The 26,757-nt window shown below is 40.7% G+C and overlaps 2 protein-coding genes across 5 annotated transcripts in view; both read left to right on the forward strand.

The window, feature by feature from the left end:
* PAXBP1 (PAX3 and PAX7 binding protein 1) overlaps positions 1-16,537 on the forward strand; it is a 32,652-nt gene extending 16,115 nt beyond the window's left edge. The window contains exons 9-18 of the mRNA XM_068963731.1: positions 1,866-1,965; positions 2,052-2,167; positions 4,321-4,520; positions 5,575-5,719; positions 6,369-6,490; positions 7,234-7,310; positions 7,683-7,749; positions 11,728-11,874; positions 13,508-13,662; positions 14,889-16,537. Of these exons, the coding sequence (XP_068819832.1) occupies positions 1,866-1,965; positions 2,052-2,167; positions 4,321-4,520; positions 5,575-5,719; positions 6,369-6,490; positions 7,234-7,310; positions 7,683-7,749; positions 11,728-11,874; positions 13,508-13,662; positions 14,889-15,006 (1,247 nt within the window). The 3' untranslated portion in view covers positions 15,007-16,537. The remainder of the gene's footprint in view (positions 1-1,865; positions 1,966-2,051; positions 2,168-4,320; positions 4,521-5,574; positions 5,720-6,368; positions 6,491-7,233; positions 7,311-7,682; positions 7,750-11,727; positions 11,875-13,507; positions 13,663-14,888) is intronic.
* An 8,666-nt stretch (positions 16,538-25,203) lies between these two features.
* SYNJ1 (synaptojanin 1) overlaps positions 25,204-26,757 on the forward strand; it is a 94,603-nt gene continuing 93,049 nt past the window's right edge. For 3 of the 4 annotated variants that reach the window (XM_068980415.1, XM_068980421.1, XM_068980429.1), the window contains exon 1: positions 26,357-26,480. In XM_068980415.1, coding sequence (XP_068836516.1) covers positions 26,357-26,480 — 124 coding nt within the window. Of the gene's footprint in view, positions 25,287-26,334; positions 26,481-26,757 lie in introns of those variants that run through there. The other variant, XM_068980406.1, reaches the window with a different exon arrangement.

Below are 26,757 nucleotides of genomic sequence, written 5' to 3' on the forward strand. Positions count from 1 at the left end.
TGGATTGACAGTTGGAAAGAAATGAAAGGTAATGAGAAAGTGAAAAGTATTGTCCTAAAGGGAGTATTCATTATTGCCAAAGATTTGAGGAAGATTGCATGGAATACTGAAGTATCGATTTATTTTTCTGATATATTTTTTTTTAGAGAAACAAAAATACAGCCTGAAATTCTTCTGTTTAGATTTGCAAGTGCTTTACCACAGTTACTGCATATAGTTCTTACAGAAAGAAGGAAGCTATCAGTTGAGTTGACTGCTCTCTCTCCTTCAATATATATTTTTAAAAGTCTCTAAATATAAACATTTTAAGTATTATACTAAGTTAACATTATAATTTTCTTTAGAATACTTCTTTAATGATGGCTGCCTCCTAAAGAGACAGGAATCATTTCTATAGTTTGGGACTTTTTAGCTAACTTATCTGCAATATGTAGTGAAGTCCCAGTTGAGGCAGAGCTGGGGCATCTTGTTTACCACGCGGTGAAAGAGTCAGCTTCTAAAAGCAGCAGGATCCGGGGTAGGCAGCATGCACTGAAGTAGCCACCAGCACTTTTCTGGGTTTATTTTCCCTGTTGCTGTGCCAGATCTTTGATAGCAGGAAAAACCTTCAGTTGATGCCTTTCATTTTGCACATGATTCCGCCCCCCACGCCCCCACACACCTCCTGGGGTTTTTGCTTCCCATTACTATCCTGCGTGTTACAGGATGTCTCCATAGTGTCGAACTTGAATGTAGAAATAAAGCATCACAGAGAGATGTTTCCTCCATTTCTGCTTCTACCCTAGGCAAGAGAGGCTCCAGGATTCTTCTCTGGACAAAGAGTGGGTCCAGAGAAAAGACCATGAGACACTATTATCTGGGGGCCCCAACAAAAGGTTGACTTTTACCCAGTGATCTGATGGAGACGCCTCTTAGACAGCTCCCACCTGCATCCACGAAATTTCCAGTCTCATTCCTGCGTAGTTAATGATCATCGGAGAGCAACACAAGCAGTAGGACCAAAGAGACTGAGGACACAAATGCAGGTGGCAGGAGAAACTTTAACACATAATTGCTGTCCTCGGGAGACGGCAGAAGAGGTCCTACATGTAGCACAAGTAGAAGATGCTATAAAAAAGAAAGATTCTAAGAAAAATAGCCATACCTTGGAAACTAGAAAATGGTAATTGATGTATAAATAGGAATGTTGAAAGCTAAGTTAGAAAATTTGTCCTAGAAATTAAAGAGAGAGAGAGATGGAAAATGGAAAAAAAAGAAATGAGGGAATTGTGCTTTGAAAGCAGTGGTTGAGAAAGCACGACTTGGTCCTATTCAGATAAGATTTTTAGTCTATATTGTTGATTCTGCCCTTGTTCTTAAAATAGTAATAAAGAATAAATTTCTACAAAGAAAAATTAGAACAACATAGAATAAATCATTAAATTCCTACAATAAAGGTGTTTTTTCATACTTCCTACTTAGACCTCTTTGCTGTCATTTCATATCATTCAACAATGTGATGTTTAAGTTCATTCCTAAAAAAGAAACGTATTGTTTTTCTCTTTACACAAATAACTTAGGTTTTTAACTTTGTCATCATGATAGCATAAACTAGTTTTGTTACTTAGACATAAGAACAGGGAATCAGCCAGTTTGTGTTGGGGTAGTGTTGTCAGACTCTTTATTTCTCTGCTCCTTTTTGTGGAAACATGGATTAATGTTGAGATTTGCTCTAAGTTAGCACACTACTATCTGGTTTATCAGTTATTGCAGAATCCCACTGTTGAGATTAGAAAGCAGTCTGTCATTATGGCTTATTCTGTGCAAACTCTTTCCTCAAGATTGTTGGAGGAAGGCTTTTAATTTTAACCGTTGTTGTTTTCCAGATAAAGCTCTGATGGCACCAAATCTTGACTCCTTTGGACGAGATCGGGCACTGTATCAAGAGCATGCCAAACGTCGGATTGCAGAACGGGAGGCCAGGAGGTAATCTCCAGATGCTTGCTGTTGATCGGTTTGTGAAGGGAGGAGTCTCCTTTATCTGGTTTGGGAACTCACTGCTTGTTATTTAGGACTCGTCGTAGACAAGCCAGAGAGCAGACTGGTAAGATGGCAGATCACCTTGAAGGCCTTTCCAGTGATGATGAAGAAACTTCTACAGATATCACAAATTTCAATCTGGAAAAAGGTTAGACTTTTATTTGGAAATGAGATTCATTGTCATTGTGCTTTCTGCTTGGCTGTAGTTGTTACCATGAAATAATTTGAGGTTTTGTGGCCTCTGCTTTAGAACCTGGCACTTGTTGCTTGCTTGCACCTGTTTTTATTACTGAATAGCATGATGAGTTCTCACAATTAGTGGTAACACTTTGTTATGGGGTTTACTTAGTTATTTGCATTATAAATAATATTACTCTTCAGAATCATAGAATTTTAAAAGCGACAGGAAAATGTTTAAGATCCCAAGGGCCGCCCTATTGCAGCCTGTCTGGTCTGGAAAGGTAAAGGTTGGCAGTAGGGAGCTCTTCTCAGCCCTAAAGGGAGTTCCTGTTTGCAGAGTCCTGAATCAGTCAACCACAGGGAATAGTTAGTACTGTTACATGAAGGCATTTCCAGAAGGAACCCCAAGTAGAAGTCTTTATTTCCCACCATTGGCTGCAGTTCTCTGTCATTTATTAACTTTGGAACATAGTTGGAGAAGCTTATCTTTTTTCTCCTGCTTTTTTATAGTGAACATTTCTAAACATATAGGAAATTGGAAAGAATAGCACAGTGATCACCATCTACCTGTCACCCAAATCCAGCAGTTCTTAACCATCAGTTGGCCAAGTTTGCTTCGGATATGTGTGTGTTTCGCTGAACCATTTGAAATTAACTTACAGACATCCTGGCACTTGCCTTGAAAAACTTCAACACATTTAATGTCTCCCCCCTGAAAAAGGATGCTTTTCTACCTTATTGTAACACTGTTACCACCCTTGAGAAAAATTAACTGAAATTTCTTAGTATCATATCTGTATTCAGTACTTCCCAAATTCTCAGGACTGTTTTTGTGGGTTACTCTGTGTTTTCCAAACCTGGATCCACACAGGACTCCTGCATAGCACTTGGTCATTGCACCTTTTTAATCTAGAATGAATCAGTATCACAAGTACCTTATAATACACACACCCCTATACTATCTGTTCAAGGCATTTGCTTTCTGAAGGCCATTTGTCTTATAAAATATCCTACATTCTAAATTTATCTGTTTCCTCGTGGTATTAACTTGTTCCTCCAGTCACTGTATTTCTTGTTAACTGGAATTTAAGTCTGGAGTCTTAATTGGATTCAGGTTAAACCTTTTTGGCGAGAATACTTCATACAAGATGCTCTTTTTTATTATATAATAGTAGATGGCAAATGTTAGGTTGCCTTCTATCAGTGGTGTTTAGGTGGATCTTAAGAAGTAGATTGTTGTGACTAGATCTCTTCATTATAAAGAGTCCACTGTTCAGTCATATAGAGCATCAAATAACTTCACTCAAAGAGCCTAGCATCTGTTGTGGATTCTTGTCTGTGTTAGTTATTGCAGTCACCAAGCAACTTTGGAAGAACAGATATGATTGGTCATTGATGATCTTGCACATCTGTTATTTAAATGGTGATTTGTGGGCTGAAGAGCTGGATACAGAGTTTGTACTTTATGCAGTTACTCACACTTACTGTTCCATGGTAACTGAAATTTGAACTGAGTTTTGGGGAATGCGTGTTATTTAGACTATGGTAGCAGATAATGGCAGTGGCACCCCACTCCAGTACTCTTGCCTGGAAAATCCCATGGCTGGAGGAGCCTGGTAGGCTGCAGTCCATGGGGTCGCTAACGACTGAGCGACTTCACTTTCACTTTTCACTTGCATGCATTGGAGAAGGAAATGGCAGCCCACTCCAGTATTCTTGCCTGGAGAATCCCAGGGACGGCGGAGCCTGGTGGGCTGCCATCTATGGGGTCACACAGAGTCGGGCACGACTGAAGTGACTTAGCAGCAGCAGCAGATAATGGTACATATTAGAAATATGCAGAATGGCGACTGCCTGCACTGTAGTTTGTGTGGTAGATATTTGGAGGCTAAATTTATCTCTGTTTCCTTTTCTTTAAGTTGCAGTTGATAATTCATTTCAGTTGCCCAGTCTTGTCCAACTCTTTGCGACCCCAGGGACTATTCCTTTGTTAATGAGCCTATCTTATTACTTACTCAGGCTACAGAGAAAATGCTGAAAATAATTGAACTGCATTTGTTCTACCGCATACTAAGTTAACATTCTCTGTGGGGGTTTCTTTGTTGTTTTTGTTGGTTTTAGATCGCATTTCAAAAGAGTCCAGCAAAGTTTTTGAAGATGTCCTTGAAAGTTTTTATTCAATCGATTGTATTAAATCCCAGTTTGAAGCCTGGCGTTCAAAATACTACACATCCTATAAGCATGCCTACATCGGCCTTTGTTTGCCAAAGCTGCTCAACCCCCTTATAAGGCTGCAGCTTCTTACTTGGACTCCGCTTGAGGTGAGTGGCTTCTCTCTCACTGTTGGAAAGCAGGATACCATGATGCTTGGGGAAGAGATGAAGCTTGAATAAAGTATTTTCCCCAGGAGTTAGGTCATGCTTAGGGCTGTAAGTGATACAGAGTATCACTGGGTGTAATCTTACCAATCTTCCCTTTTATGTTCTGTCCCTTTTTAAGAGAACCATCTATTGCTTCTCAATTTGTATACAGTATCTTTCTCAACTAAAATTACAAGTACTGACAGGGAGATAGGAACATGAATGAATAAGAACTTGATCCTTTGATCCCAGAAAACTAGAGCATCATGGGAAAGCTCAGTGAGGGAGGTGTGAAGTGGGGCCCTGAACTAAGTTAGTGGTGATGGAAATCAGGAGGATGAGGTAAACTGGTAGATTTAAGAGGTGCAATCAATAGAAACTGTTTGCATGTTACCTGAGGGAGGTAATTGTCTAGGCAATTGTCAAATTGTCTATGTACATCTAGTGGTCCTGTTTTAGATAACAGTTTTGTAAGTTACCGACATACAGGTGGAGCCGTGGGCAGGAATGAGATGGGCTGGGTTGAGTATGTAAACTGTACCAAAAAGAAGGCTGAGGTGGAAGCCCTGGAAACAACAGGAGAAAAATGTGAGCTCTGGGGACTTTTCAGCTCCCAGCTCCTGCTTGCCCAGCCCCCGTGGCGTTGTGTGCTGTGCTGTGTGTCCCGTGAGCAGAGGCTCACAGGCGCGGTGGTGCGGCCCTGCCAACCAGCTGTCTCAGCCTCCCTGAGCTCCCTTTCTGGCTCCTGGCGCAGCAGGACTGCTCTGCTTGGTACTTCCCTACCCTGCTCTGCTCTCCTGACCAGGAGTCACCTCCTTTGACTCCCTTCTTTCAGGGGCCATAGTCCTATGCTGCCTCTGGTGGTCCATTGTCTAAGAATAGATGTTTCCTATATTTTGTCGCATATTTAGTTTATGGCTGAAGGCTGAATCCAGTTCCAGTTACTCTCTTCATGGCTAGAAACAGAACTAGACACTGTTTTAAATGTTTGGGTAACCTTTTAAATATTTTCTAGGCAAAATGTCGTGACTTTGAGAACATGCTGTGGTTTGAATCTTTGCTGTTTTATGGTTGTGAAGAGCGAGAGCAAGAAAAGGACGATGTCGATGTTGCACTGTTGCCTACCATTGTGGAAAAGGTGATTCTTCCTAAACTAACAGGTAGAGATTACGGAATTGAACATTCAGACACATTGGGTTTTTCATATCTGTTGTTAGGAGTTTTTAATCAGAGCATATGTTCTCATAGAAATTACATTATTAATAATGAAGTTACAGTCAGACCCAGAGATGGCTAAAGGGTACCTGTCTCTTACCTTGGGACTTTGAAGACCACCTTGGGGAGGGCCTGGAATTGGGGGCAGTAGGGAGATTTTAGACTCTTAAGGACTGCCTGAAGCAAAACTGAATACATAGTTTTGGGAACGATACGCATTTTTCCAGGGAGCAGTTTCATTTCTTTCATCAGTTTCTCACAAAAGTTTAGAAATCATTGACCTAGGGAACTATTTAAAATATGAACAAAGTTTAGGTTCAGTTAGAGATTCTTGACACTGGGACAGAATCTCCTGGGATATAAAAATCTTACTTTCACCAAGAAACAGAAAATAATAGGAATCTGTGTCTCCTTTTCACCTTTGCCTAATCTTCAACATTTCCTGTGGTTAATTGGACAAAGACAACTGAAGCTTATGCTCTAGAAGAGTCACGATTGGCATTTCTAAACTGAGGACTGCTTGACATCAGATTTAAGTCAGCTGCAGTTTACGTCTATATCTCAGTACTTTCTACCTTTTTTTTTTCTTAATAGTGATTGCTGAAAATATGTGGGACCCCTTTTCTACAACACAGACTTCAAGAATGGTTGGAATTACTCTAAAATTAATAAATGGATATCCTTCAGTGGTGAATGCAGAAAATAAAAATACACAGGTAATTTAGTTATTACTTATGAAACGTTTTAAAATTTTTATATATATTCTCTCCCTTTGAAAACGAACAAGTTGAGAAAACGAGTGGGTTACAGTCAGAAAATCTGATTCTCCCACTTGAGGTATCTGGTCCTTTATATAGAAAACCTGAGATAGTGGTTTTTAGTTTTAAAATAAAAGAGTCTAGATAGCTTCTTATCTATACTTCTTATCTCACCACCCCATCCCCATTCACAATCAGACATCCCTTGAAGAACTTTTTTTTTGCGGGGGAAAGAAAAGCAGAAAAGTACTGTGATGTGTACCAATTGATAATTTAAATCCCGAAACACGTAATAGCATGTAAAACAATCAGGTGTTGTTATTATATAATTAGTTTCCAAAATTTAAATTGCTGCTGCCCCCACTGAACTTTCTTACAAGCAATATAGACATAGGAAAGTACTCTTGATCATTGTTTTACTTTCACTGACCTCATTTTGAGAAGAACCAGAGTTACAGGTCTGATTTTAAACCTTTCTATAGTAGATTAAGGGGCTGGAAGATTTCTAAATGACTTTATTACTTGGTAATTGATGAGGCGTGAACCAAGAAGAAAGACCTTTGGTGAGAAAGTAAATTTGAGCTTTTCACTCAAAATTGAATACTCAGTTAATTAGGTGCTTTGGAATGTGGCTTATTTGTATTTCCTAAACTTTTATCATAACCCTTATTATAATGCATGATCTATTTTTAACTCTTCAGATATACCTAAAAGCACTTCTATTGAGAATGAGGAGAACTTTAGATGATGATGTATTCATGCCCTTGTATCCCAAAAAGTAAGTCATTCCTAAAAATTTTAAAGATTATAATAATCTCTATTGTTTTTCAGAGAAAGCTTCTTAAATTTTGGGAAAAGTAAGGATAGCTTGTAATATAAACTTTACCTATGTAGTCTAAACCTGTAGCCCAAATTGAGGAGCTCATTGTGGAAACCACTTCCCTTAAGCAGAATAAAACAAATAGTGCTCCGTTATCTCAGAATACATTGCCATTACCTTTTAAAATTACTGTCTTCTGGAATACAATTGAAAATCAGAAAAATTCATTGCTTCCTTTGTTCACCTCTTACTTAACAAAAATCTTCTAGAAATAAGATGGAACTTAACACACAGCTTTTGATCATGATGTGTTTCTCTTTTTTTCCTTAGTGTCTTGGAAAATAAAAATTCTGGACCTTACTTGTTTTTTCAACGACAGTTTTGGTCTTCAGTTAAGGTAAGTGTCTCCAGGCTATCTGAAAGCTTTGGATTATGTTTGACTTTCATACAGTATATTTCGAAAAGTATTTTAATATTTGGTTAAATAACTTCATAGGTTTGATGTTTCCAGAGGAGGAAATGAATTCTGAGTCCCAGTAAGGTCCAGACTACCCAACAAAATGCCTTACTAAACCACAGTTGATTTATTCAGCAAATAGAGTACCAGGTACTCTTCTAAGTTGGGGGAATATAGCACTGAATGAGATAGAAGTAGAGCCATCATGTTGTTTATAACCCAGCACAATTGACAATAGCAAATAAGTAACCTCAGGTAGGAGGAATTTTGAAAAAAGAAATTCAGAGTTGTATTGGAGCATATGACAAGGGGCATAGAAGATTCCCTTCCATCCTGAGGTGAGGGAGAGAAAGATATACTAGAACTGAGAGAAGTCCAGGATGGCTAGAGTTAGGGAAGAGATAAGCAATCATGATGATATAGAAGCTATAATTTACGTGGAAACATTATAGGAGACTCCTCAACAAGATTATAACCCAAATCCCCCAGTTCCTAAGCCCTTTTTATTGTCTTATAGTTTTCTTTGTAAGAATGTCTTAGGAATGGAATTATATGTTAGTTAGCCTTTTGAATCTGGCTGCATTCATGTAACACAATGCATTCGTAATTTAGTGTTATTTTATGTTCATTCTTGTTTTCAAATGGTGAATATAGCATTTAAAAATTTTTTATTGAAATATAGTTGACTTGATAGCGTTGTGCTGTATAGTAGAGTGATTCAGTTATACATATACATATCTTTTCTCAGATTCTTCTGGATATACCATTTTTGGTGTGGTTTTTTATCCATCAGATAGTTTACAGTTTGGAGTAATTATGAATAAACTTGTCAGCATACAGGTTTTTCCAGGTATATAAGTTTATTTCTGTTCGATAAATATCTAGATTATTAGGTAAATATCTGAAAGCTGTTTTCTAAACCAGCAGTATTAGTGTTCTAGTTCTTTCTCACACACCTCGGTATCTTTCGAGTTTTTATTTTTTTTAAGCCATTCTCCAAGTGTATGTTCAGGTCTTGTAATGGTTTGCGTTTCCCTAATGACTGAAGATGCTGAGCATGTTTTCATGTGCTTGCTTATTTGGGTTATACTTCATGTGGCTCAGATGGTAAAGAAACTGCCTGCAGTGCAGATCTGGGTTTGATCCCTGGGTCAGGAAGATCCTCTAGAGAAGGGCATGGCAACTCATTCTAGTATTCTTGCCTGGAGAACCCCAAGGACAGAGGAACCTGGTGGGCGACAGTCCATGGGGTTGTAAAGAGTTGGACACAACTGAGCAACTAACACTCATATGTTCTTTAGTGAAGTATTTCTGCAAATCTTTGGCCCATTTTTTTAAATTGGGTTTTCTTATTATTGAGCTTTGAGTTTTGTATTCTTGATACACATACTTCACATACATGATTTGCAAACTTTTTCCCGAGTCTGTAGCTTGTCTTCATCCTCTCAGAAGTCCTTCATTCTGATGAAACCCAGTTACTACTTTACCCTGTTATGGATTCTGCTTTACGTGTCACATCTGAAAAATCTTCGTGTAACACAAGGCCACTAAGTTTTTTCTCTAGCCTTTCTTCTAGATATTTCATGGCTAAGTTCTACATTTAAGTTTGTGATCGATTTTGAGTTAATTTTTATATAGGGCATGAGGCCTGGTTGTTTAGGTTCATTTGCCCCAGCACACTTTGTTGAAAAGACTATCTTTTATTAAATTCGTTTGCTTTTGTACCTTTGTTGAAAATCATCTGCCCTTATATGGGTCGTGGAAGGGTTTTTAAGTAGGGAGGTGACTTGCAAAATACTGTCATTTTTTAGATATTGCAGTTGCTGTGTGGAGATAATGGTTTGAAGTAGGTAAAGATGGTAATAACGAAAATGGGAATTAGTACTTACCACATATTTACTGTGTTCCAAGCGCTGTACCACACCCTTTATACAGATTTTATTCTCTTGAATCCTCACAACAGCCCTGTGAGCTTAACTCCACTGATGGGACTCAGAATCACCTACCCAGGCTTACTCCTTTGTTAACTGGTAGAGATGGGAGTCTCCTTCAGGCCAGTCTGACTCTTCACCAGTTCTCCTGGTGCCCTAAGGCCTCTTTCGTGTATGTACCTGGAATGGTACTAGTTCGTCCCATCCTTGGGAAGATTAAAGAGTTACGCAGATCGTTTTCTGTAGGATTGAGTTCTGTCACAGACCCTGCTTGAGAAGAACTGTCCCAGAGCCATAAAGAGATGACGGCAGCCTTCGTTAAGGGCATGGCAGCAGGGACCAAGAGAAGGGACAGCAGGGGTGGGGGCGGGGTGAGACAGCTTGAGGGAGAGGCTGGGAGTGACATCAGCTGTGGCCTGCTTGATTGGGTGGATAATGTTGTATTTCCTAGAATGAGAGATACTGAGAACATCTAAGTATTTATGGTAGAATGGGCGGGGACTTCCATTTTTGTATGGGTATTGAGCTTAAGTAGCTTCCAGTGTCCTGGTTCATGACGACTGGTAAACATGCAAGTCTTACAAGTTAGTCTCTCAGTGGTGTCTGACTCTGTGACCCTATGGACTGTAGCCTGCCAGGCTCCTCTGTCCATGGGATTTTTCAGGCAAGAATATATTTCCTTCTCCAGGGGATTTTCTTAATCCAGGGATTGAACCCAAGTCTCCCGCATTACAGGTGGATTCTTTGGCAGTGAGCCACCAGGGAAGCATACAATGTGGTAGTCAGAAAGAAAATTTTCATCTTTTGGCATGTTCATAGGATTATGACATTTTTCATGATTTTCAAGGGAGGACATTTATCTAAGAATAATCACTTCTCTGCCAGTACTTTGTTATGATGGAAACTGTTCTTACCTGCATTGTCCACTATAGTAACTACTAACTCTGTGTGGCTATTTAAAATTTAGTAAATCTCAGTCATTCTAGGAAATATTCAGGCCCTTCAAAACTGCTGCTTAGTGCTTGGGCAAGACATGGTCCACAGTATTTCATAAAGTGTTTTAGTGTGTAAGTAATTTACTTTGTATGTACTTAATTTAATCGCTTTACATTGCCTCTCAGTACTTTTTTTCCCTTCTCAAAAAAACAAACTTCTAGTAACAGAGATCTGATTTGTGGTTGCCACAGGTGGGGTTCAGTTCAGTTCATTCAGACGAGTCCAACTCTTTGCGACCCCATGGACTGCAGCACACCAGGCCTCCCTGTCCATCACCAACTCCTGGAGTTTAACTCAAACTCATGTCCATTGAGTCGGTGATGCCATCCAACCATCTCATCTCTGTTGTCCCCTTCTTCTGCCGTCAGTCTTTCCCAGCATCAGGGTCTTTTCCAATGAGTCAGCTCTTTGGATGAGGTGGCCAAAGTATTAGAGCTTCAGTATCAGTTTCTCCACTGAATATTCAGGACTGATTTCCTTTAGGATGGACTGGTTGGATCTCCTTGCAGTCCAAGGGACTCTCAAGAGTCTTCTCCAACATCACAGTTCAAAAGCATCAATTCTTCGGTGCTCAGCTTTCTTTATAGTCCAACTCTCACATCAGTACATGACTACTGGAAGAACAATAGCCTTGACTAGATGGACGTTTGTTGGCAAAGTAATGTCTCTGCTTTTTAATATGCTGTCTGAATGGGGAGATGGGGTAAAGTAATCAAAAGGTACAAACATCCAGTTGTAAGGTAGGTTCTGAGGATGTAAAGTACAACATGATGACTGTAATTAACTGTAGTGTACTGTATATTTGAAAATTGCTAAGAGAATAGAAAAAAGATGTGTAACTGTGAAGGGAGTGATGTTAACTAAACTCATGGTAATCATCTCACAATATATATTTTAATTATTATATGTTTAAATCGTTAACCTTATGCAATGTTACATGTCAATTATATCTCACTGGAACTGGGAAAAATAATTTTTCTCTTCTTTCTAGCTCTTAGGGAATTTTCTTCAATGGTACGGCATTTTCTCAAACAAAACTCTTCAGGAATTATCAATAGACGGTTTATTAAATAGATACATTCTCATGGCTTTTCAGAATTCAGAATATGGAGATGACAGCATCAAAAAAGCCCAAAATGTGAGTTAAATGACACATATTGTAGTTTTTAAAGCATATACGTTAAGATGAATTGTTTGAAGAGATTTGAGAAATTTATGAAAACCCCTTTGATTATTGAATTTGGTGTAATGTTGACAGTCAGCTTGCCTCCCAGGTAGTCCCAAATCCCCTTAGCATTTTTTATATAAAAATTTGTGCTGTTAAATGTGTATATTTATCCTTCTATCTGTCTATCTATATCAATATTTATTTTTGTAGGTACTAATAAAAGTTTAACTTGGAGATAGTTTTTTAACAGTTGAATGAATGCTATTCTAAGTGTTACTAAAGAAATGATTTCTTTTCTCATTTAAGAAGTAATTCTAGTTAATTTTTTTTTACTTTATATACACGAGTTTACTTTATATGCATGTGTTAATATACACAATTTTGGCAGTTTTTTTAAAAATTTTTAAACAATAATACAATTAAATTCTGCAAGTACAGTATAGCTTTTTGACCTGTACCATGTCAGAGTAATTCTCTGACATAACTCCCTCACCATCAAATATTTTTGTGTCTTGTTTCCTGTAAACATAGATTTTGTTGTACATTACAGTATAAACATCAACATTAGGAAATTACATTTATATATTGTCACCTAATTCTTAGGGCTCTTTTCAGGTTTTATCAGCTGTCTCAATAATATCCAAAGAAATTGGCAAAAGAAATTTCCAGATCATCCTTTTCATTCAATTGTGATTTGAAGGTTTCCTTGACCTTCATACCTTGATACCCCTGAGAAAGATAGGCCATTTTTTTATAGAATGTCCTTTAGTTTGGGTTTTCCTGATATTCTCTCATGGCTATATTCACATTTTGCATCTTTGGCAAGAATTGTCCTAGACTTGATTAGTATGGGCTCCTTCAGGTTGACCTCTGTGACCTTGTTTCTAATTTGGGGGAGCATTTCCTTGTTTCCTGGCAGATGTTCCAGGCTTACCTGGTACTTGCTTGGCCCAGTTCAAATCCGTTGTTTCTGCAAGCATCCCCAGGTTCTTCGGTGGGGCGCCTTGTCTGCCCACTGGCCGCTTTCTCGCAAGTGGGAACGGGCTTCCGCTTGCTCAGGTTTCAGTTCCCCATGCCGAGTTGCCGCCTTGCTGTGCCGGCCCTGCTTAGGTGCCTGCCCTAGGCTGCCCCTCTGGCATGATGCTCTCTCCACCCTGTGCTGGGCCGGCGTGGCTCCCGCTGTTGGCACAGGTGCCTGCTGACTGAACCATTCTGTGGGGGAGGGGCTGTAATTTGGTATTTATGCTATACATATCATTACATCAGAAACTGCCGACGAAAGGTCAGTTCAATTCATGTAGGGCTTGGAAGACTGGAAAGTGAGGCAGTTGGTTATCAATTTTATGTCCCCAATGTACTTACATTTTGGAGAAATTATCTTTTACTTTGGGTGTCTGTCGAAGTTTAATATTAGAGTATATCCAAGTGTATTTGTATAGCTTATGTAGAAAATCTGGTTTAAAAGAATATCCCTTCTAAGTAATTAGTTAATACATAGCTCAATAGCATATCTTCTAGTTAAATACATTATACCTGTTGTCTACACTCAGCTTTTAGGCACTTTATTTTTGTTTTAACTGTTCTACATCTTTCTTCTCCATAGGTAATTAATTGTTTCCCCAAGCAGTGGTTCGTAAATCTGAAAGGAGAAAGAACTATTTCTCAGTTAGAAAACTTCTGTCGATACCTTGTACACTTAGCAGATACAATTTACAGAAACAGTATTGGGTGCTCTGATGTGGAAAAAAGAAATGCAAGGTAATTATTTATAAATACTGAATGAAACAGTGATCTAGAGTCTTAGTTGCTGGGTCTAGTATTAAAATGCTTTTGGTAGCGACATGTTTATATTTTACTTTAAATTGTACATTAACTTCATATTGATAAACCTACCAAAAATGTGCATTGTATTTTTTCACTTTTGCAACTCTTACCTAATCTTTTTTCAGTATGTTATTTATTCATGAAAATATTAAGGGACGACTTCTACTTCTAGTAAGCACCAGCTGTAAGGGGAATGAATGAATCATTATTTTCTCTGCCTTCTCATGCATCTTGGTCTTTCGAGGTTCATTTTACAGATATAAATCCAAGAAAAAAATCGCCACTGAAACCCCAAGTATATTAAAGGTTATATCCCAATTTGGGGATGTTTGTGTTCTATGTTAAGTTTTATATCATTATGGTGTTGGTTGCAGTGTTTTGGGGAGTTTAAATATAAACAAACAGTATTCACTTTTCTACAGAAAAGAATTTAGCAGCTATTTAAACACCTGCTGTGTGTAGTGCACATAAAGTAGGCTCCACGTGGGTCACAACATCTTACAAATTATAATTCTTCTCAGGAAGGTGCTTAATACAGTTCTGTAGAGAAGAGACAACTGACAGTGTCAACACTGATTCAAACTAATGTTAAACGTACTTCCTGGACCAGCAGCAGCAGCATCACCTGGGAGCTTTGTTAGAGATGCAGATTCTCAGGCCTCACCCCAGACTTGCTGAACAGAATTCCAAGGGAGGGACTTGGTGGTCTGTGTTTCAGCACTCCTCTAGCTAATTCTGATATATGTTAAAATTTGAGGATTGCTGAGAATGACTTGTAGCTGGGTGATAAAGGAAGCCAGATTATACTTTATTATTGGATTTTAGAGGAATGGAAGTTATGCTGGATCTTGATGGACTGGTGATGAATACTCACAAATGCAATTTATGTTCCTGGTGTATTCTGGAAGAGCTAGGACTTGGGTTTGGGAAGGAATGGGTGGCTGGGCTCTGAAGTACTTAGGCAATAGATTGCTTCCTTTCCTTTCTAGATATTAATGAAAATCATGGATCTGAACGAGATGTGGGGTGTTTTTTTTTTTTTTTTTAATGAGTCCTTTTTCTAGGTAGTCATCTAAACAGGAAATTTTTTTTTTTTAATATGGATAATTTTTTTCACATGCTGTAACTTGCTTATTTCGGTTTCCTTTTTTCTTTTTTAGAGAAAACATAAAACAGATAGTAAAACTCCTTGCAAGTGTTCGAGCTCTGGATCATGCTATGTCTGTTGCAAGTGACCACAATGTGAAAGAATTTAAGTCTTTGATCGAAGGAAAATAGATCTATGAGACTAAAAAAAGCCTATTTGCTCTAATACCATTCCCAGTGTAAAAATTTTGTATATATGTAAAGTTTCTTAAACTGTAAAATATTGACTCATTTTAATACAAAGAATGTTATTAATATTCAATACTGTGTCCTTAAATGCAATTTCTTCAGAATGAAAGGAATTCAGATTATTTCTAGGAAGTCTATGAATGGTTTCCTTACTGCCTGCCATACTTTGTTTACAGAAGTATTTTATATGGTCAATTAAATTAACCCTCTCAGTTAACTGTTCTCTGTAAAGGATGTGTGCAGTGTATACTGTATAGTTACGCATATATATATTTATACCACCATGGAGTTACTTTCACACTGGAAATCTGTGGTGTTTTTCTACAGAGTAAGCCTTTTAACAGCAGAAAAATTATTCAGTAGCAAATTGTCTTAGGGAAATTACTACACTGTTGCAACAAAAGGGCTGGCAAGTGACTAAATATTCATCACTTTTGGTTAGCAGTTGCTGTCACTGAAGCTGTGCTGCCTTAAAATTGAGAGTTGAGTGTGGACTTAGTCATTGGTGAATGGTGAACTTTTTTTCCTTCCTGAGTTAGCATTACAGTCAACTGTTCGTTTAATGTGAGCTCTAAATAATATATGCAACATAGGTTTCTGAAAAGAACACAGACATTTCATTTTTGGAAATAATAGACCCACAACCTAACTGCATGGTTTGGGCTGACTGTCCTGTCTCATTATGATTTTACTCCCTGACCAGGTTAAATACATGCATTTGTATTTTAGTAGTCTAGCATTATATTTAAAATCCCACATATGTGAGTTATATATGCAATAAAGAACACATTTTGCTGATTCGCCACACCCAGGCAGTTTAATACCCATGGTCTTCTATAATGTTTATGTACTGTGCTTAGTTGCTCAGTCGTGTCTGACTGTTTGAGACCCTGTGGACTGTAGCCTACCAGGCTCCTCTGTCCTTGGGGATTCTCTAGGCAAAAATACTGGAGTGAATTGCCGTGCCCTCCTCCAGGGGATCTTCCCAACCCAGGGATCGAACCCAGGTGTCCCACACTGCGGGGGGATTCTTTACCGACTGAACCACCAGGGAAGCCCTATAATATACCATGTTGTAAATGATTCTGTGATTTTCAAAAGAACTTTATGGAAATTAAGAACTACTGTTTGATAGTTACATATGTAATTAGCCTTTAGCCAAGCATTAAATTAATTTTTAAATAGAACCATTGTTGTATTTGGCTGGCGACTAATTTTACTTAGAGCATTTCAAATGACTGATATAGTGAGATAATTATCATGAGTATCCTTGGTCAAGTCAAATACTGTGTAGAACAGTGTCATGCACTCTTTATTGCTCTTGTCAGTTTTATCTTTATTGTAGGAACACTGCTTATCCCTACAGATTCATTCTTGATGAATTTTGTTACAACTCAGTGGGCTACTAAATAGAATTAAAATAGAAGGCTTATTCTCAACTTCAGTGTACTAAAATATATAGATATGTATATATATATATATATGACATGCACATCATTTGTGCCTTAAATTTGTTTTTTGAAACCTACTGGACTGATTACTTTTCCTATATCTGCTTTTAAGGACTCGAAGTTAAACTCAGATTCTTCATCCTATAAAATCCATCAGGCTCTTATACTTTCAGGAGTGAGTTTGGTGAATTTAGCATAGAACTGTGTGTTGAACAAGTAGTTCTTATATCTACACCAGAAGTTTTTTATTCCTGAAATAGGTGAAGGACATTCTTTCTTAGGAAGGAAATTGTCAAATGTTTAAATTCAGAGGGTGACATTTTAATAAAGCTTGAGGTTTTTGTCTTTCCAGTTTTTTCTTTTGGCACAGTTTTTAAAAATACTTGCAAAATAGATGAGGAGGGTTTTTGAAAAGGAAAGTTATTGAGACTATAAACCACAGCCATAAATACCGATAACTACTGTTGTGTACCAGATGATGCTGGTGAGCCACATCCTTATTGATGTCATGGTGCAAACACCTGCAGCTGTGCCGGAGGGCTTTCTCAGCCTGTGGTACAGGCTAGAGGGTCCAACACCTCTGGGAGCAACCCTTGGCCAAAGAAAAGAGGGGGAGGGTAAGTCCCCCAGTGTGTTAGTTCAGGTCCTCTGGGGAGCAGTCCCTGAGATAGCATTGGATATACAAGAGATTTGGGGGGTGGAAATGATGATGGGAGTGAAGGTGAGGGAGTGGGAGGAGGCTGAGAGAGCTTTAGAGCCAAGAGATTGTGAGTAAGTGTGACCTCTGAGGGTGATCGGGAAGGAATTACGGAAGGTGTCAGACATCAGTGGAATTCCAAGGAAGTTTCAGCAGGGCTGACAGAGTCCTCAGTACAAAGTCATGGTCCTGAGGAGTTTTGTGTTTCCCGGAGCGGGCCTGCCTTTGTATCCCCACCAGCTCAGTAATGGGTAGAGGACAGTTCTTGAGCATGGCCTCTCTTTGGAGATCTAAAGGAGCACGGTTCCACGTTGACCACACCAGCTTCCTAGTTTCAGGAAAACAGGTATGCTCCGCGTCTTCTCTCACAGGCTGCAGTTGACTTGACCCAGAGTTGTCTGCAGTGGAGACCTCATCACCCAGAACTGGCCCAGAATTTTCAGGAATCTTAAGTGACTTCCTCATGAGAATATACTAAAATACAGAGTTCCCTGGTTGTTTTAAAGATAGGTTTGTGGGGTATGATTTATTATAAATGTTTTACCCTTTATAAACACGCATAGTTCAGGGCATTTGGACAAATACCTAATTTTGTTTTAAATGAGAATTTCCCTTGAAATTCTGACATCCTCCCAAAAAGCAGTCACATGTTTTAGAGCTGCAAGATACAATATGAAAATGTCAGTTGTTACATTGTATCTTTTTATGGTTACAATGACTCCTCATTTCTAACTAATATCCATGTAGTAGAAGGAGTGTTGCCATTCCTTGATTATGACAAAGAACACTTTGTTGTTTCAGGTAAACAACTGTCTATGGGCGTTGGGTTCATAGTTTCTAAGAGAGACTCTAGATTGCCCAGCAAAGGTAGACAGGCTAAAAATTGTTAACATGAAATCAGTATTGATACACAATGTTGATTGGTCACTGGCCTGCTTCTGGACCTCTGAGCCCGTTATTTATACTGGCTTCCTCCCAACCCCGTCACCCCTAACTCTCAAAGAGGCTCAGAGGTTAGACTCATCCAGTATGAGGAAAATGCCTAGCACAGCATTTCTCAGAATGTATACTGCGGTGCACCAGTTCAGGGGCTGTTACTTTAAATGATCGTTAGGAAAATGAGACTGAAATATAAGATATGACACCATAAAACTCCTAGAAGGGAATGTAGACATTCTCTACCACAATTCATACCAGTGATTTCTTAGGTCAGTCTCCCAAGGTAATAGAAATAAAAGCAAAGGAGTACGTCAAGGCTGTATATTGTCACCCTGCTTATTTAACTTTTATGCAGAGTACATCATGAGAAATGCTGGGCTGGAAGCAGCACAAGCTGGAATCAAGATTGCCGGGAGAAATATCAATAACCTCAGATATGCAGATGACACCACCCTTATGGCAGAAAGTGAAGAGGAACTAAAAAGCCTCTTGATGAAAGAGAGCGAAAAAGTTGGCTTAAAGCTCAACATTCAGAAAACGGAGATCATGGCATCTGGTCCCATCACTTCATGGGAAATAGATGGGGAAACAGTGTCAGACTTTATTTTGGGGGCTCCAAAATCACTGCAGATGGTGACTGCAGCCATGAAATTAAAAGACACTTACTCCTTGGAAGAAAAGTTATGACCAACCTAGATAGCATATTGAGAAGCGGAGACATTACTTTGCCAACAAAGGTCCATCTAGTCAAGGCTATGGTTTTTCCAGTGGTCATGTATGGATGTAAGAGTTGGACTGTGAAGAAGGCTGAGCGTCGAAGAATTGATGCTTTTGAACTGTGGTGTTGGAGAAGACTCTTGAGAGTCCCTTGGACTGCAAGGAGATCCAACCAGTCCATTCTGAAGGAAATCAGCCCTGGGATTTCTTTGGAGGGAATGATGCTGAAGCTGAAACTCCAGTACTTTGGCCACCTCATGCGAAGAGTTGACTCATTGGAAAAGACTCTGATGCTGGGAGGGATTGGGGGCAGGAGGAGAAGGGGACAACAGAGGATGAGATGGCTGGATGGCATCACTGACTCAATGGACATGAGTCTGAGTGAACTCCGGGATTTGGTGATGGACAGGGAGGCCTGGTGTGCTGCAATTCATGGAGTCACAAAGTCGGACACGACTGAGTGAGTGAACTGAACTGAATCAAATTTACAAGTTTTTATACAGCAAAGGAAACCATAAAAGAAAAAGATACCTACAAATTGGGATATTTGCAAATGACATGACTGACAAGGGCTTAATTTCCAAAATATGTAAACAAAAACCCAATCAAAAAATGGGCAGGAGGCCTAAATAGACATTCCTCCAAAAAAGACAGATGGCCAACAGGCACATGAATAAGATGCTTAATGTCACTATTAGAGAAAGGCAAATAAAAACTACAGTGAGGTACCAATTCACACTGGTCAGAATGGCCATCATTTAAAAAATCTACACATAACATGCTGGAGAAGGTGTGGAGGAAAGGAAACCCTTCTACACTGTTGGTGGGAATGAAAATTGGTCTAGCACTATGGAGAACAGTATGGAGTTTCCTTAAAAAACTAAAAAAGAGTTGCCATTTGATCCAGCAATCCCATTCCTGGGCATATAGGGACAAAACTGAAATTCAAAAAGATATGCACCCCAATATTCATAGCAATGAAGTAAGTCAGAAAGTCCCTTGGACTGCAAGGAGATCAAACTAGCCAATCCTAAAGGAAATCAACCCTGAATATTCATTGGAAGAACTGATGCTGAAGCTGAAGTTCGAATACTTTGGTCACCTGATGTGAAGAGCAGACTCACTGGAAAAGACCCTGATGCTGGGAAAAATTGAAGGCAAATGGAGAAGGGGGCAACAGAGGATGAGATGGTTGGATGGCATCACTGACTGAGTGGACATAAGTTTGAGCATACTGGCCATGTGATATCACTTATATGTGGAATCTGAAATATGGCACAAATGAACTTAGCTATGAAACAGAAACAGACTCACAGAGAACAGACTTGTGGTCCCATGGTTTGGTGGGGTTGGGTTGAGAGTTTAGGATTAACAGTTGTAAAAACCCATTCTTTAGAATGGATAAAGAACAAGGTCCTGCTATATATACTGGCTTCCCAGGTGGCACTAGTGGTAAAGACCCTGCCTGCCAATGCTTAAAGAGATGCGGATTCAATCCCTGGGTCAGGAAGATCCCCTGCAGTAGGGGATGGCAATCCGCTCCAGTACTCTTGCCTGGAGAATCCATCCCGTGGACTAGCTCAGCCTGGTGAGCTACATAAGTCCATGGGGTTGCCAAGAGTTGGACATGACTGAAGCAACTTAACAGACAGAATGGATAAAGAAAAGGTCCTACTATATAGCACAGGAAACAATATATTCAATATGATATGTAAACCATATTTGAAAAAATATGAAAATATTGGAAAAAATATGAAAAAATGTACATATAACTTTGCTGTACAGCAGAAATTAACACAACATTGTAAATTGACTTAATAAATTTTAAAAAGATATTTAGGAAAATGTACCTTTTACCCCATGCTTGACAATTCAAAATACATGATAAAGGATAAAAGATTTGACAGATCCTGTAGAAGCCATTTTAAGCTACTTCACAAAAGCAGTTTGACCATGAAAGCTTACCTTTTACATGTACCTTTAGATGCTGAAATTCCACAGTGCCTGCTGTGTAGCCAGCAAGAGCCAGACTGAACAATGAACATCCTACCACTCTGATCTTGGGAAGGCCAAGTCCTGTTATGGCTCTGGTCCTTTGATTTCCACAAGAATCCTTGTATATCATTAACACAAACCACTGAGCTCCCTTGACTGGGTCTCTTTTTTCCAAATGAAAACAAGTGTCACATACAAGTTCCCTGTATGCTCCAGTGGCAATTTCCTTAACTCTGGTATGTGTGAACAGTTTTTCAGTCTTTGATGTTTTTGATTTTATTCTCAATGATTCTGCTCTCAAACTTACATGTTTTCAACTGACAAAATTTGTCTTATTTAAAATCTTATCCTTCACTGATTACTATGAACTTGTTCAAAGCAAATAGCTAACTAATGCTATTTATAACTTACCATTGTGTTGCTCCTCAAGACCATTGTTTTCTTTTTAACAAGGAGTCATCCATGCCTTTATAATGGATCTTTGCAGATCTTGATACGAAGATCTGTATCTGTCTCCATAACCTGAAAGGAGCTATTAAAGATAACAGAATCAGGCTGTTAACATTCCCCAAATTTACCAAATGCTTTCTAGCATTTTTGATAAGGAAATCCAGGAAAAGTAGGCTACCATTAATATACGTGAATATGTCAAAATTCATAGCCTTGTAACATACGGTATATTTTTTATGTTATTGAGATAATCAATGATTTCTAAAGAAACAACAAATGTATGTTTCAACCTGATACAGGGAATTGTCCATAGGAGACTAATTTGGTCAAAACCCAACATTTAAAGATCATGTTGGGTTTTTTTTTTCTTTTTTTTGGCGTGTGGGATCTTAGTTCCCTGACCAGGGATGGAACCCATGCCCCCTGCACTGGAAATGCAGATTCTTAACCACCAGGGAAATCCCTAAAAATCATAGTGTTTGCCTTCAATTAATCGAAGCTATGGGAGCTGTTATCTTAAAACATCTATCAGGTTGTTTTACTGAGCTCCGTTTCTCTCCTGATGGAAAGTTACATTGTCTTTTCTTAGTTGTCTGTGGCTGCTGTAACAAATTACCACAAACTGTAGATTAAAACAGCAGAAATTCATTTCCTCACAGTTCTGGAGTCCAGAGATTTGAAATGAAGATATTTGCAGAACTGTGCTCCCTTCTAAGACTCCAGGGAAGAATCCTCCCTGCCTTCTGGTGGCCACTGACATCCCTTGGCTAGTGACCACATTGCTGCAGTCGCTACCTGTCTTCATACTGTCTCTGTGTGTGTAAGTGTGTGCATGTATGTGTGTGAAGTCTCCCTCTGCTGTCTTATGAGGGCGTTTGTGATTGCACTTAGGGAATACCCAGGTAATCCAAAGTAACTTCAAAATCCTTAATACAAACATCTCTACAGAGCCTTGTTTTCCCTAGAAATTAATATTCACATGTTCTAGGGGTTCAGTTCAGTTCAGTTCAGTCACTCAGTTGTGTCCGACTCTTTGCGACCCCATGAATCGCAGCACGCCAAGCCTCCCTGTCCATCACCAAATCCCGGAGTTCACTCAGACTCGCGTTCATCGAGTCGGTGATGCCATCCAGCCATCTCATCCTCGGTCATCCCCTTCTGCCCCCAATCCCTCCCAGCATCAACGTCTTTTCCAATGAGTCAACCCTTCGCATGAAGTGGCCAAAGTACTGGAGCTTCAGCTTTAGCATCATTCCTTCCAAAGAACACCCAGGGCTGATTTCCTTCAGAATGGACTGATTGGATCTCCTTGCAGTCCAAGGGACTCTCAAGAGTCTTCTCCAACACTACAGTTCAAAAGCATCAATTCTTTGGCGCTCAGCCTTCTTCACAGTCCAACTCTCACATCCATACATGACCACTGGAAAAACCATAGCCATAACTAGATGGACCTTAGTCGGCAAAGTAATGTCTCTGATGTGGATATCTTTAGGAGGTACTATTTTTCATCCAACCACAGGCCTCGCTGTTCATTTTCAAGGGTCAAGATTGTGTCAGCCCATCTCCATAGGCCCTTAGGACTTCACTGAGAAGTTTGTGTATGCCATTTAACTTGTATTTTAAAGTCAGCCCATTCCAAGCTTCAAATTTGGTGACAATTTGGCCAGCTATTTTCAAATGTTGTAATATAGAAGTACAAATAAAAGAGAAACAAGATAAACAAGGAGTGACAGTTTTTAAAAATCACTAATAAAATGGCGCTTATGTTTTTAAAGAATCTGCCTGCAATGTAGGCAGACCTGGGTTCAATCCCTGGGTTGGGAAGATCTCTTGGAGAATGGCTACCCACTTCAGTATTCTTATCTGGAGAATTCAATGGACAGACCGTGGAGTTGCAAAGAGTCAGACAGGACTGAGTGACTAACACAAGTATGTTTTTAAACCCTGAACATGTGCTTATTTCATGACTACAATGATCTGTTTTGAAAAGACTTGGTAAAGCTGTGGCCTTCTGACAACTCTTGAAAAAGAGTCCAGTCTAATTCAAAGAAAAAAGCAGCAATTCAGACCAGAACCAAGAAATGTTAACCTAAATTTCCTTAGTTGAAATCCAAAGGAACCAGGAATAGGCAGATCATTGAAAACAGCCTAGCACTGATATGAAGTGGGCAAGTTTGGTGGTCCCAACCCTACTTCAAAGTAATTTTTTTGTTTGTTCTTTTAATTTTTTTTTTAAATTTTATCATCACACTGAGTAACTTTTAACAAGTTAACTTTTCTGGGTCTCAGCTGTCATAAAAAAAAGAACAACTTGCCAGCATCATACTCAATTACATCAACACATCTGAAGCCATAACCTTCCATAAGTTTTTCTGGTGCCTATCTGCTATTCCTTTGGGGCTATACAAGTAATATACCTAGAAAGGCAAAAAAGAAAAAGGTCCATTCTCACTCCCATTTCATTTTTCTCTGTCCAGTGCAACCTCCAATCGAAATGGATTCTTCTGGTTACTTCCCTGGTGGTTCAATGGTTAAAACTGGCCGTGGTTTTAACAGCCACATTCAGTTCACTCCCTGATCTCAGGGAACTAAGATCCTGCATGCCACAGGGTGTGGTCATAAAAGAAATAGATTCTTCTGGAGAGGAAAAAGAAAATAAAGCAACCATAGACCAGTAGAGTGTCTTAATGAGTTTAGTTCTGAGGCTACTGTTAGAAAGCACTACAAAGAGCAAAAACAGTTTTTCTAAGGAGATGGTACTAAACGAGAGAAATCCCCTCCGGTCCTCAAACGAAACCCGTGTCTTTGCATATTTCCTTCCATAAAAGAAGTGGTTTCTTTGCTAATGAATTGTAGCTACTTTGGTATACTGAAATTCGTATGGTTTCAGATTCTCTAAAATGGATGAAAAAATGTTAAGTCACATGATAGGGCCTGGAGGGGAAAATGATCTCGTGCAATACACTAAATTTAAATTCTGCTTTTGTTGTTAATAAAAGCAAGAAGGGAAAGAGGCAAAGCAAGAGGAAATGATTTCCTGAGGTGCAGAGTTCTTTTGAGTTTATTCCAATTCCTTTTCACCTTGTGGGTTTTGACTTCATTCCCAAGTTTAGGTCTATTAAGTGGAAATGGACTGAGAAGTCCATGGGACAAACTGATATTATCCAGGAAGCATGCTTTGTTGGAAAATGAGGATAGGGTGAAATGATAAGATGCCCTGAGCTGTGAAATTACACGGTTGGCGAGAGCTATTCGCCATCCGGTGACGACCCAGAGCTACTGCCTGGGCCTCAGTACGGCCGTGTGGAAGTCTCGAGATCCTGGCTTGTGATTTCAGACAGCAGACAACTCTTTTACGGTGCTCCGGAGAGCTCCAGAACACACAAGAAAACGGCAGCGAACAGAGATGTTCCAAAGCGGGCAACCAGCTCTTCTGCTACCTACCCAGACGCCGTGAGACACCATGGACAGCTCTTGGCGCTGCCCGCTTGTCTGGCGTGCTGCCGTCCCCAGGCCTAACCCCGAGCCCGTTAGGCCGGTGCGGGTGGCGGGGGGTAGTCCTGACGCCTTCTGGGGCAAGCCCCCGAAGTTTTCCTCAGAGTCCCTCCCCGGTACCCTACGGGAGGGTCGGTAAGCTCTGAGGAGACCACGCGAGGGGAGGCGGGGGAGGCCGCATCTTCGCTCTCCCGGCATCCTCAGCGGTGGGACCTGCAGCCGCCGCCTGGGGAAACACGCCGCCCGAAGCGAAGGTCGCTGCGCGCGGAGGCGGCGGGCAGCTCACGGATAACCGACCCGCGGCGTAGTCAAGCAGTGGGGCGGGACCTCCCAAGACGCCCCGCCCCTTCCCCGCTAAGGGGGCGGGCGGGCCTTCCGCCCCTCGGCCGCGGCGCAATGCGGAAGAGACAGACGCGCCAGAGCGGAAGTGACGGTTGCGGCGGCGGCGGCCGCGGAAGGAGGAGGAGCCGAAGAAAGAGGTGAGACAGCCGGCCTGTCGGGGGGCGGGGAGCGGCCGCGGCCAGACCCACCGGCTGCGAGGCTCGCGGGCCGGCGCTTCCTGGAGCAGTCTCCTCCTCCGCAGCACGGCGGCAGCGGTGAGCGGCCACCGCCGGCAGCCCGGGTACGGGAGGGCAGGCGGGGTGGGTGGGGGACCGCCGGTTTTATGCGGGGCGCCGCGCCGGGCGGAGGGGGTACTGAGGTGACAGCGGCTGTCAGCGTGCCTGCCCGCGGGAAAGGCAGAGAGTCCGTCTGGGAGCCGGGTCTTCTCTTCTGGCGTATAACGGAGGAATGGGGCTTTTCAGGCGCTTGCGTCCCCTCCTGAGAAGGGGCCGCTTTCCGGGCTGTCGACGGCCCGAGGAGCCCTGGTCCAGTCCCGAGTCTTGACTCTTCTCCCCACCCCGGTGGCCATTGATATTTACCTGCCTCCGAACCCGTCAGTCGGCGGTGCCCAGGGCTTGGGCGGCTTCTTTTCACTGCCGCTCCCCGCCCCGGGAGCTCCTGTGGTGTCGAATAATCCTTTCTCTTCTCTCACCCCTAAGGAGCTTTGAATCAACCCTGTTCACCTTTCTTCCCACCTTCGTCTCTTCCCCCCCGCCCCCCAGCCCAGGGGATCGGTTTGAAGTTTCCGAATCGTTTTCCCTTTCAAACGGCAGTGACAAATCCCGAAGCAGAAAGCGGATAAACCACTCCCGAGCGAAAATAGACTCAATTTTTTTTTTTCCTTTTTGGTAAACAGAAAGGGGAAACTCATCTTAACCAAACCGTTCTTGGAACTTGGAGTGACAAGAGAACCCTGTCTTGCCTTGCTATGAGACCGCTTTCCCTCTTGCTTTTCGGTAAAAAATTAAGTGACGACTTATCTTTTGGAATAAACCATTCTGTCCCCTAGCTCTCTCCGCACTCCCTCCGTTTTTTTTTTTCACCCCCCCCCCCATCAAAACCTGGCAGGGAGGGACTTCGTGATGGCTTGCAGTCCTTGCTGCAGAAGGAAACGTTAGCTTCATTTGCTTTGCTTGGTTTTCACAGGGCTGCCTCCGAAGAAAGGAGAATGGCGTTCAGCAAAGGATTTCGAATCTATCACAAATTGGATCCCCCACCTTTCAGCCTCATAGTGGAAACCAGGCATAAGGAAGAATGTCTCATGTTCGAGTCTGGGGCTGTAGCAGTGCTCTGTAAGTCTTCTCTTGCAACCCAGCTCATCAGGATCTGTTTGCTTGCAGTAATTCAGATTCAACCTTTTTTTTTTCTTTTTTTCAAAAGAAGATTCTGATAACCCCCTCATTGTATTTCACCTCACAGGTCATGCTTTTATTTCCTTTTAACCAGACCGTATTGTTTTTCAAAGTTTTCTTTGCGTGCTGAAGGTTTTTGATGAGAGTGGGGAGAGATGCCAGTTTGGGTACAAATTTTTGCTTTCTTGGGTTCTGCTGCTGCTTCTAAAAGTAAATC

Source organism: Capricornis sumatraensis, chromosome 1 (genome assembly GCF_032405125.1).
Source record: "Capricornis sumatraensis isolate serow.1 chromosome 1, serow.2, whole genome shotgun sequence".
NCBI classification, from domain to species: Eukaryota; Metazoa; Chordata; class Mammalia; order Artiodactyla; family Bovidae; genus Capricornis; species Capricornis sumatraensis.